This window comes from Asterias amurensis, chromosome 5 (assembly GCF_032118995.1).
Source record: "Asterias amurensis chromosome 5, ASM3211899v1".
Classification (NCBI taxonomy): Eukaryota; Metazoa; Echinodermata; class Asteroidea; order Forcipulatida; family Asteriidae; genus Asterias; species Asterias amurensis.
In genome coordinates, this window is record NC_092652.1 from 11,308,880 (window position 1) to 11,320,999 (window position 12,120).

At 41.2% G+C, this 12,120-nt stretch overlaps 1 protein-coding gene across 1 annotated transcript; it reads right to left on the minus strand.

Moving 5' to 3' along the window:
• Window positions 1-3: 3 nt before the first annotated feature.
• On the minus strand, window positions 4-9,767 carry LOC139937129 (GH3 domain-containing protein-like). The gene is made up of 7 exons (XM_071932133.1): window positions 9,520-9,767; window positions 6,583-7,599; window positions 5,567-5,702; window positions 4,616-4,780; window positions 3,320-3,468; window positions 3,123-3,208; window positions 4-2,176 (listed from the first exon to the last, which is right to left on the minus strand). Exons 1-7 carry the CDS (start codon window positions 9,638-9,640, stop codon window positions 1,946-1,948), a joined length of 1,905 nt encoding a protein of 634 aa, XP_071788234.1. The 5' UTR covers window positions 9,641-9,767; the 3' UTR covers window positions 4-1,945.
• Window positions 9,768-12,120: the final 2,353 nt, after the last annotated feature.

Sequence of the window (12,120 nt, forward strand, 5' to 3'; positions counted from 1 at the left end):
GTGATTATTGTGTGACGTCATTTGTAGGAGTATAGCTTCGCGTGAGCAAAGAATACGACACCGCTGCTTGTGGATTTCGGTTCGATAGTTCTCAAAAGATATATGATAATAAATTGGTAACAAAGTTTCCTGGGTGCTGGTATGGCATAATATGCAAGCATTCTTTACCGTCGGTGGATCATCAATAATATTATTAATGTTTACTTCATTTAAATTATAAAAAGGACAAAAATGCTGACACCATTCAAGTTTAAAAAATAAACAGACATTTGAAATAAACAATAAACTGATAAAAGTATGCATCTAATACACTCACTTAAAAGCATAGTTAAGAAAACAAAAGTTAACAATAAACGGGCGAAAGCATAATTATATTAAATATACACAAACAAAAAGATCAGCCAGTCGAATGCAACGCAAGTCATGTTACCTATTAGTTCTTTATTGTCAAATCCAATGCATTATTAAACAACTAAACGAGTAAATTTCTAACTAAAATATTATATTTTAATTTCGAGACTTCAGAGATAGATTTCGAGGTCTCGAGATCAAGCCTCTGAAAGCACACAACTTGTGCAACGAGCGTGTTTTTCCTTCCATTGTTCTCTCGCAACTTCGACGACCAACTGAGCTCAGTTTGTTTAAAATTTGTTATTTTATGCATATGTTGAGATACACAAAGTGAGAATACTGGTCTTTGACAATTACCAATAGTGTCCAGTGTCTTTAACATAGATGAGGCATGTTAACCATTAATCTTGAACTTTCTGCACCTACGTGTATTGAGTATGTCAATCAAAAAAATGTAAATACATATTTATCCCAGTCCAATAACTATCTTTATGTCGACCTGCAGAAAGTATTTACTACCGTTAAAATAAAGCATAACTTTAGTAATTAGTTATTTAATTAAATAATAATCCAACAGCACATCTATAGCGCAACTAAAGGCAGTGGACACTATTGGTTATTGTCTAAGACTAGCCTTCAGGGTTGGTGTATCTCAACATACACATAAAATAAAAAACCTGTGAAAATTTGAGCTCAATCGGTCATCGAACTTGCGAGATAATAATGAAAGAAAAAAAACACTCTTGTCACACGAAGTTGTGTGCGTTTAGACGGTTGATTTCGAGACCTCAAGTTCTAAATCTAAGGTCTCGAAATCAAATTCGTGGAAAATTACTTCTTTCTCAAAAACCTAAAAAAACTATGGCACTTCAGAGGGAGCCGTTTCTCGCGATGTTTTGTACTATCAACCTCTCCCATTTACTTGCACCAAGAAATTTTTTATGCTAATAATTATTTTGAGTAATTACCAATAGTGTCCACCGCCATTAACAGGACCAGTATGAAACGAGAACAAAATGTACGATTTTAAATGTGGATGGAAATCAACTGTGGGAAAGCAACTCACTCGGATAGGATAGGGACTGGTGTACCCACTATACGCATGAATTGCTTTGGTCCGAGGTGAGGTTCAAACCGGGGCTCAAAGAGGTGAAAACCAGGAATAGAAACCACTGAGCCAACCTCATCTCATAGTAAATATATAGTTGATTACGTGCATATATAGCTCTGTCAAGTTCATATTATTATTCTGACCATCCATTACTCTTAACAAAATATGTTTCTGTAGTCTGTACTACCGTCTTCATGCGTCAAATAATTAAAAGTCGCAATCGATTAGCTTCCCTGTGTCGACCCCGCGGGTGCTCATTCGGGTGAGCCCCTGACAAGAACTACTCAAACAGACCACTCGCCCTCTCGTGGTGACGTCCAGCACCTCGGGCCAGCACCAAGTGACCGTTCCACAAACAGGGCACTTCGGGCTGACCCGGTGAGCCCTTGGAATCACTTCAAAGCTGTTCAAACGTACCGGGGCAGACCGGGGTCGACCCGGGGAAGATAATCGAACGCACCCATAATAAACTACTAACTATCACTAAGTGTTTTCAACTACTGCACACTCCAACATAAGATCCAACATCGCCTTAGTGCGCAACTTCTTAGGCATCTTGAACTGGTTATAGCTGGCCGTTGAGGCCGCTATGATGTGTTCTTGCAGCTTGTTAAAGGAGCCAGGGCGAACGACTACAACACGAGCCTCGCAGATTGTGCCCACTTTCCGGTACTGCTCGTAGAACTCATGCTGTTTCCGTAGAGATCTGTCGAACTGAATTTTTTAAAAGAACAGAATATGTTAGAAGAAAGTATGAAATGAAAAGGTTATCACGACTTTATGCTTGATACTTTTGTGAAGACCTCATCCGAAAGCCATCGACTTTCGTTGGCTTATCATGTCACTTTTGTAAACTTTAAACTACGGTTCACAAACCAGGACATTGATGTATCAGGCATTGTGACGATTTCAGAACCCCCTTCTAGCTTGGCTTGTAATTTCATCTTGGGAGAACAAGGCCATATTCATTTCCCAAATGGCACTTCCATTGGAAAAGCTTTACAGTCTGTTGGGAAACCATTGAAAGGGCAACAAGGCAAAGACGCCATAGACTGAAAACATTGTCTTAGACTTATCTCGTCACTTTTATAAATTGTAAAATACCGTTCACAAGCTAGAACCTTTTTGTGCCATGCCGTCAGTTTTCCTTGTGGCTAATTGTTTGATAACCCCTTTTATAAATCATACTTTTCATCAAACATCACAAATATGTTTACTTTAAATAAAGGCAGTGGACACTATTGGTAATAACTCAAAATAATTATTAGCATAAACCTTACTTGAAAACGAGTAAATGGGGAGAGGTTGATAGTGTAACACATTGTGAGAAACGGCTCCCTCTGAAGTGACATAGTTTTTGAGAAAGAAGTAATTCTCCGCGAATTTGATTTCGAGACCTCAGATTTAGAATTTGAGGTCTCGAAATCAAGCATCTGAAAGCACACAACTTCGTGTGACAAGGGTGTTTTTTCTTTCATAGTTTTCTCGCAACTCCGACGACCAATCGAGCTCAAATTGTTATGGGTTTATTATTTTGTGCATACATGTTGAGTTACACAAAGTGGGAAGACTGGTCTTTGACAATTACCAATAGTGTCCTGTGTCTTTAAAGTTCGATTAAGTATACAGTTGTAAGTTTTTTAGAAAGCATAGTATTTACCATTGACATCTGATCAGCAGATAATCGTATTTCCTTCTCTGATTCGAGCTCAACGAAAAGCAAATAATACATGTCATATTCACCATCTGGAAGCAAGACAAAATTTAAAAGATTTAAATTCATGTTTCTAAATTTGTCAAAAATAGAATGAAAGTTTATGCTCCCTGTTTGCTCCATGCACAACTTCAAATTGTTACCATTTTTGTCATCGTGCATAAGTGGGCTCTCTGCGCATGTCCATTCCACTAGAGTAGCTCCATCCCATCCTTCTAAGCTTTCTTGTATGGCTTTGTTGACCACCAATACGTCAATCTTCTCACTGCGTAGATTCAGTAGCTCTCCAGTTCTAGAAATAAGACCAAAGTAAAACACATAAAACACAAGTTATTCGTTTACTTGTGTGTTTCTTCTTGTCCTGCTAACATCATGCCCGGTGTCCCAGGGAAATCTGTCTACAGGAGAGTCCCCCATAATGGGAAATTAACATGGGCCCAGTCTAGGACACAGTTCGCCATCTGGATGGGGGGAGGGGGCACATAATCTCCGGGGGACAGAATCTCCTGCCACACTGGCAGGGGATAGGAAATGTAAAGTAATCAAGTGTTAATGTTATGCATAATGACCTGTGATCTGGAAAGTAAGTGACGGTCATACGGTGTGACCCAGGAACTGGAAAAGTACAAACTTGTACGATGACAGGCCTACCGGTCACATATTGCACTGCATAATGTAGACTGGTCCCCTAAAAACAGGTACTTGCTTTTCAGAACCAGTGATTTAATTGAAAGGTAATTATGGACGGAGATTATCCTAGGCTTGAAGCCACTCTCTGGTGTAATTCATGCGTCTGTAAGTGTGACGTCAGATAATCAGATGGATAATGGGTGCGTTCGATAAGCTTCCCTGGGTCGACCCTGCGGTGCTCACTCAATCGGGTGAGCCCCTGACAAGATAAAGCTAATCGAACGATCACACTCGCCCTCTCGTGGTGACGGCATGCACCTCAGGTCACCCCAAGTGACCCACTCCACAAGCAGGGCACTGGGGGCTGACCCGGGTGAACCCCGTCAAACTATTCGAACGTACCGGGGTCGACCCATCAGGGAAGCTAAACGAACTATGCAATGGGGACTTTTAGGACACTTGGTGGCAGCAGACTTAACAGGTAAAATCCATTGCTCTCGATATTGTCCATGCTCAGAACTACTTTTACACAATGGAATTTTACCCGGTAAATCTGCTGCCACTTTGAGTTTATAATAATAAGCATGCGAGTAAAGGGAAATGCATATAGATTTCTTAGTTTATTGTTGGAAATTGTCGACGACCGTTTTTCCTCAATGTCAAGACATCTGTATTGAGGCTGGGATGGGGGGTTGTGGTTCGAATCCAATCCAAGTTATCTGTGGATTTTATCTACCTTCGCACTCAGAATGTAGCTCCTTGTAGCATTTATTTACACTACATGTCTAGCGTACATTGAAGTTACATACCTGTACATAACGGCAACCACTGGGCAACGCTCGATGAAATCCACAACCTCGACAACGTCGCCCAAACGGTAACGGTAAAACCCTGATATGCTCGTTATAGCAATCTCATACCGTTTGCCAACCTCGACCTCATCCATCAGCAACGTAAGTGGAGTCTCTTCGGCACTGGATGTGAGAAGAAAATGAGAAGAAATAAACGTGTTAATGATCATCAACCCGAACATGTCATTGTGTTGTGGTGAATAGCTATTATAACTTAAACTTTTAATATTACCACAAGCAGTTTATATTGCACAGTATAGTTTGAAACCTTAACGAGTTTGTGTGGTCGGTTTAAGAAGTTTGGTTGTTTGTGCGAGATGCTTCACCTGAGAACCGTGTTGATAAACATCAACCCCAGAACATGTCATTGTGTTGTGGTGACAGTGGTTTACTTAAACTTTCAACTATTAACGGAGCGAATGCAGGGGTCAAGTTCGCGCAAGGATCAATAGTTAACGAGTGGTTGTTTAACGACGTACGTAGGGCATGCGCACAGAAGTTGAACGCGATCGACTCTTGTCATGTCATCTCAGGGCGACCTGCAACTGAACGCACGTTATCATTGTGTTACACTGGTCCACTCTGCACTGTGCTATTAAACTGGTTGATAACCAGCGATGCGACCATGCCCAGTAGGTTGGTTCCAATGTCGACTAGTGTAGACCAACGATCGCTTGTGACATCTGGAGAATATCTACATGCATAAAGGGACGGGAAGATCTGGGGACAACACAGCCGTAACATCATTGACCGAGGACACCACTCGGAAACCACTAGAAGAAGTTGACTACCAGAGTTCGGGGGTCAACGGTGCGGGAACTTGCCCGGTGTATATTGCATTAGTTTGAAACATTGACGAGTTTTTGTGATCGGTGTACGGAGTTTGATTGTGTAAAGCGAGAGACTAACCTGAGGTGTTCTGGGATAAACTCAACGACCATTTCATTTGGGAGGAGCGTATACTGCTGTGGTGTCTTATCCACCCACGCATTCACGCCAATAAACCCTTCTGTGCATGAATAGGCTGGCGAGAGTAGTCGGGTACCTGCCTTGAAAAGAAACTTGTATAAATATAACACATCATGTTTGTAGGATACCACTCGCAGGGCAATCATCTGATCCACTAATAAACAGTAATGGAAGTGTCATTGCCGAGCGTTTAAGAGCACCGAATTTAAACTCTGATCAGCAGAGTGTGGGTTCGAGTCGATTGCTTCATCCTTCGGTTGGGACGTACAGTCGTTGGTCATGTGTATTGTGCAACGCAACTAAAATAACCAGTGTACTCTTAGAAAGGCAAAGGGGATCGAACCGGTGTTCCTGTTTTGATTGGCAGTATATTGTCCCGCAGCACCTTTTAAACCATTGCATAGTGCTATACAAAAGCAAGACACTTAACCATTGCTTCGTCCTTCGGATGGGACGTAAAGCCGTTGGGCCTGTGTGTTGTGTTACACAACTAAAATAACCCAGTGCATTTATATAAAGGAGAAGGGGTTTGCCCCGCTGTTCCTGGTTTGATTGGCAGTATATTGCACCACAGCACCTTGTAAACTATCACATGGTGCTATTAAAAAGCAAGACACTTAACCATTGCTTCGTCCTTCGAATGGGACGTAATGCCGTTGGTCCTGTGTGTTGTGCACTTATAGAACAGAGAAGGGGTTCGCTCCGGTGTTCCTGGTTTGATTGGCAGCATATTGCGTCACAGCACCTTGTAAACCATCACATGGTGCTATACACAAGGAGTAGATCTCACACTTCGGTAGCAGTCCCAAACACCTTGCAAGTAAATACTGTATGTTAAAGTACCCTGAGCGTCACTGAGTGATGGATATGCGCACTATTATTAAAATAGCCACTATTAAAAACATAAAGAAAACATAAAACACTTGTTGTATACATTTGGGCAGTCCGGTAATTACCTTTGGTGTATCTTGCATCAAGCTTCTTCATGAACCCAGAAACGTCGATGCCCGCTACATGAGACAGATGAGGCCAGATTCTACCCACGATGCCCACGAAGCCTTTAGCAAACTCCCTCCTCAGTTCGTCTGCTCGAGCTGGGTCTGCCGTCAAAGCTGCGTCCAGAGACCGCCGAATTCCCTCATCTAGTTGTATCTTCGGGTTGACCCTTCCCAGAGTCAGATCCTCTAAAAACATCTCCTGTTCGTCTTCCAGCATTTTCAATCCTCGGTAGACTTGCGAGGCGAACGGCGCATTGATCTGGCCGATATTTTTGTCGGTGAGAGCAAAGAGGGTTTGGACGTAGGTGGCTTCGAAATCAGTGGATATCTGGAAGCCACTGGGCGGCGTGTTCTGGGTAGCGGACACCAGCAAACTCATTATTTTACCTTCAGGCACGAACATCACCGGCGCAATACGCACTCCAGATTTTGTCATCTTCACCACGGGTTTGCAGTATAGCGAATACATTTTCTGCACGGGACTTACCGACGACAGTTTACTTGTAATTGCCATGCTCACCTTCGTGAATTCTGTCGGTCTTACCATCGGAATAAGCTTGCCCTTTCCTGTTGTGCCAGACGAAGTTCCAAATCGCTCCAGTGTTGCCGCAACGCAGACATTCTTTTCCCCGTCCGCCAGCCTGGTGAAGTAATCTCGATAATGCTCATACTTAGTGAGTGGATGCTTCGCACGGAACTCTTGAAGAGATTTGATGTCGCTGAAGCCGTGTCTCATGCCGTACTCCGTCTTCGCATCACGGGCGAGCAGCTTCAGAAGAAACTTCTCTTGCTCTTCCATAGGACGTTGCCAGACTTTCTTGATGCCAGAGTAGACAGAAGAGGCCATGAGACTTGGAATCTGGTTCATCAAATACTGAATCAATAGAGTTGCTAAAGTGTGGCTCTCGGAACAGCGTAGAGTTGAGATGTGTAAAGCTACAATGGTTGACAATCCGCACCAACCAGCAAAGATACCTGGGAGACAACAAGGTGAAAACACCGTGTTAATTTCAACTGTTTTTTTTTTCTAGTACTGAGCTGAAGGGCCACGGCCAAAGTATAATGATCGGGGTAATCCAATTCATTGATATAATAAAATGGACCACTCCACTTTTATCTAAGAGGGGGTCGGGTGCCACAGGCTTTTCGTTAATTTATCAACATATCTTTGATTGTGTGGTAGTAAAATGATGGCCCTTTTGCTCTTCGGGGTATAGTAACAGTTGGGGATGTTGTCACGCCATATAAAAAAGCTTAGATAATTAGAGATATATACCAATAACTAGATAGGAGAATGACTGAAGCAAAAAAACAGACAATATCTGGGCATGTAAAGAAGTCATGTGAAAGTTGTTGGGCAATTCACAGACCAAAATTAGTTGTATGTACCTTAGATGGTGTGGTCGAAAATATTGCTCCTTTCAAGGATTTACTTTCAGTTCAGAAACGCAAACACGAACAGAGGGACATAATAATGCAAACTTTTACTTTTAAAACGAAGTTAGCACACTAACACAACTCTAAAAATTTGATTACCTCATTTAAAATGATGGTTTAAGTAAGTTCATTGACACCTTGATATTTGTAACAAAATAATTAGGATTATTCTTTAAGCCACTGGACACTTTCTGAACAACAAAAAAGGTAAAAGTTCACATACTTACAAATAACTGACAGGGTTTACATAAGGTAATGGCGAAATACTTCCCTTGAAATATTATTCCATGAAATGCTTTAATTTTTGAGAAAACATTCAAACAAATATCAATTCTCGATATCGAGAATAACGGATTTAATATTTTCTTTTTTGCATAAAACCTTACTTGGTAACGAGTAATGGGGAGAGTTTGGTAATATAAAACATTGTGAGATGCGGCTCCCTCTGAAGTGACGTAGTTTTCGAGAAAGAAGTTACTTTCCACGAATTTGATTGTGAGACCTCAAGTTTAGAACTTGAGGTCTCGAAATCAAGCATCTGAAAGCACACACAACTTCGTGTGACAAGGGTGTTTTTTTCTTCTATAGTTATCTCGCAACTCCGACGACCAATCGAGTTCAAATTTTCACAGGTTTGTTATTCTATGCAAATGTTGAGATCACCAAGTGAGAAGACTGATCTTTGACAATTACCAACAGTGTCCAGTGTCTTTAAACACATGTCATGACACGGCGAAACGTGCGGAAACATGGGTGGGTGTTCCCGTTACATTCTCCCGACTCCGATGACCGATTGAGCCTAAATTTTCACAGGTTTGTTATTTGTACATATAAGTTGTGATACACAAAGTGTGGGCCTTTTGGGCAATACTGTTTACCGATGATGTGCGATTGCTTTAACAGTGACTTAAATACCACCGATTAATGTTTGCGTTATTTGAGGGAGCTGATAAAAGCTGAAAATTGTTTCAGTGGAGGGTGTATATCTTTTTCCGTATTATATTTAGCGTCCAAGTTTGTATTAAAACCCTTGAAACGAACTAAATGAACTTTCCAGGATCAATTAAAATACGTGCTTTAATTTATCCTCAAAAATTCCTGAAGTTCGTTTAAAGGGTTTGATACCCTTCGTGTTGCCATGCCACGTATCCCTACTCACTGAATAAAGATGTATGTAATATAATTTAGCTGTAGAAATGTCAGCGTCACAAGTCATAAAGTTTTTGAGAAAAAGGTGGTAGGCCTACTAAAATGTACGTGACTCTCCTGATGTTTCCATGCAAAAGACCGATAGATGTGTTCACTGGAATAATGCCTCTTTGGCGTCCCATAGACTTAGCTTCCTGCGCAGTCAATGGTTGCAACCTTGGAAGTGTTACTGAGTGAGAGACATACACAGAAGAATTAATTACATTTGACTGTAATCTAGGCCTACACGGCATTTGTCTCAATACTCACAAATTGTAGTTTTCACCATCCACGATACATCACTGGCCCAGCAGTAGTTGGCAGCATACGCCGTGACAAACCCAGACAACATTACCCACACCAAACACCGAAACGTCCATGTTACCGCCATGTTGAATGTGGTAACCTCCCGGTATGATTTGCCCTTGAAGTACTCGGCAATAGTGTGATTTATACCTCCATTGTGTGACACACAGGTCGGCGGTGGTTTTATAACTGTAGTTGTGGCGCTGTGTTTGCAAACCTTATCAAAATCAATGACGTAATTGCTGTAACTGCAAAGGGGCAGTACTGCAAAGGGGTCCCTTTTGGGTCGTAAAGGAGATTATTTGATTCGACTCAATTCAATTCAATTCAATTCAATTCGCATTCATTTCCACACACACTTGCACAAATTATTATCGAACTACATTGTAATGCACATGAAAGGCAGGAAAAAGAATAAACTAGCGTGACAACGCGTCGAGGCAAATAAGCCAGGTGGCTTGCCTTTACATAAAAAAATGAATTAGCAATGCTTAGGAAAATCGAAAGAGCATGGAGCTAGTATTTGTATTTATTCAGCATTAAAACACATACAAAATACATTCATTAAAAAAAAACGTCATGGACAAATTGTGCCCAGAACTAAAACAGTTAACCGGAAAACTGTAGCCAAAAGCCTTAAATTTAAAAAGTCTTGCCACATAAACAAAAATATATTAAAAATCGATATAAACATTGTTAACATTAAACAACATTAAAAATACGCAAACAAAAAGTTAAATGGAATGCTGAATGATTTAGAATCCAAATAACCACCCAACAGGCAAAGAATAATTGCGAGTGTCGTGGCCTAGCGGTTAAGAGCACCGAATTCAAACTCTGGTGTTTCTGAGCAGCAGAGTGTGGGTTCGATTCCCCAGCCGTGGCACTTGTGTCCTTAAGCAAGACACATAACCATTGCTTCGTCCTTCGGATGGGACGTAAAGCCGTTGGTCCCATGTGTTGTGCACTTATCGAAAAGAGAAGCGGTTCGCCCCGGTGTTCCTGGCTGGATTGGCAGCATATTGCTCTATCTCACCTTGTAAACCATTACATGGTGCTTAAGGATTAGGTCTTATATCTCAAAAATTGCTCCACTCCTTGCAGTAATAATACCTGGCGCTTTGTATCCTTTGGCAAAAGGCGCGTTATAAATACAGGTATTATTATTATTATTATTATTATTAATCCACCCCATGTAAAAGTAGGCCTATAGCTCAATGGTATGAGCATGGTATTGGTTTGCGGTAACGGCGCATTTGTGTATCTACTTGCCAGGTAGAGTTTATTCTTAGAGAACTGTCTTGCTTTATTTTACTACCACGGAGTAGATTTATCGGATGGTCGGGAGACTTCTCAGTTCTGAAAAGAACTGTCCTGCTTTTTAACTACTACCCGGGCGGGAGGTATAGAAAATTGGCTGGGACTACTACTTTAGCTTATAGGATCGTAATATACTGCACTACCGCTGAGTCAGTTCTTGAATTGGTCTCAACGCTTTAACTAGCTTGCTCTAGTCATCGTCAGGGGACTGAGTGATGGTATGAGTAATTCTTATGTTCAATTTTGGCACAGGAACAAACTGACGTACACTCTAAAATAATCCCGGGTCAGACATGACCCGGATTTGGGTTCCAGGGGGGCCAGACCCATTTCTGGGTCAGTTTGACCCGGATTCCGTGTCAATGTGTCCCCGAATCCGAGTAAAAATCCCCGATTATAACAAAATTTCTGGTCATATCGACACGAACCCACAAATGGGTCTTGCCCCCTGGAATCCGAAATCCGGGTAAATTCTGACCCTGGCGTTTTTAGAGTGTAGGCTAGCCTGCAAGTGCATAGATTTGGCTGAACGTCTGTTCTTTTATTCTTTTTTTTCCAGACCTTATCAAAATCAATCGCGTTATATCGCTGCATACTGCAAAGAGGACCCCTATTGAAGGTAAACGTATTAATTTTGTTATCGCGTTTTGGGTACACTCCATCTGTCTCGCTATCTCTTTATCTACGGCCATGTGTACACTATGAGTAATGTGTAGAAAGCCTACAATCCAGACCGGACCTTCTTGAAATACATATCCATTAGGAAAAGAGAGGGTAAAGGGATTAGAAGGATCCAGAAAGAAGCTGGAAAATTTCAGCCAATTTTTAAGTTTCTATTTCAGAACTATTGGTGGCTATGAACCAATAAAAAGTAAAGTGAGGAGGTCAAAGGATGTTTATTATGAAAGGATGGATTGCTGGACCATGAAAGTGGTAAAATGCTTTGTTCGATAACATTGCAGGGAAACACGAAAGGGTAGGATTGGAGAGCAAGTTGCAACATGATGCATCTAACAGTGGTCAGTTAATAAAGAATAGCAAGATCAAAGGTAGGATGATATTAGAAATAGTTGTGAGGGACCTGTGGGGAAAAAGGGGGTTACTTACATGAGATAGTTATAGTAACAAATTTATAAAAATTAACTTTAAAAACATGATTATTTAAACTTTATTTACAGAATATAAACGACACACAAATTCACAGGCAGGAGTGCAGTGGAGGGTAATGGGAAGTAAAGAGTAATG

Excerpts from the sequence above, each read along its gene's own strand:
- LOC139937129 (XM_071932133.1), bottom strand. The coding sequence starts at position 9,640 with ATGGCGGTAACATGGACGTTTCGGTGTTTGGTGTGGGTAATGTTGTCT. Across the intron at positions 7,600-9,519 it reads GATGGTGAAAACTACAATTT|GTATCTTTGCTGGTTGGTGC; the intron begins GTGAGTATTGAG and ends GTTGTCTCCCAG. Across the intron at positions 4,781-5,566 it reads TTTATCCCAGAACACCTCAG|TGCCGAAGAGACTCCACTTA; the intron begins GTTAGTCTCTCG and ends TCTCACATCCAG.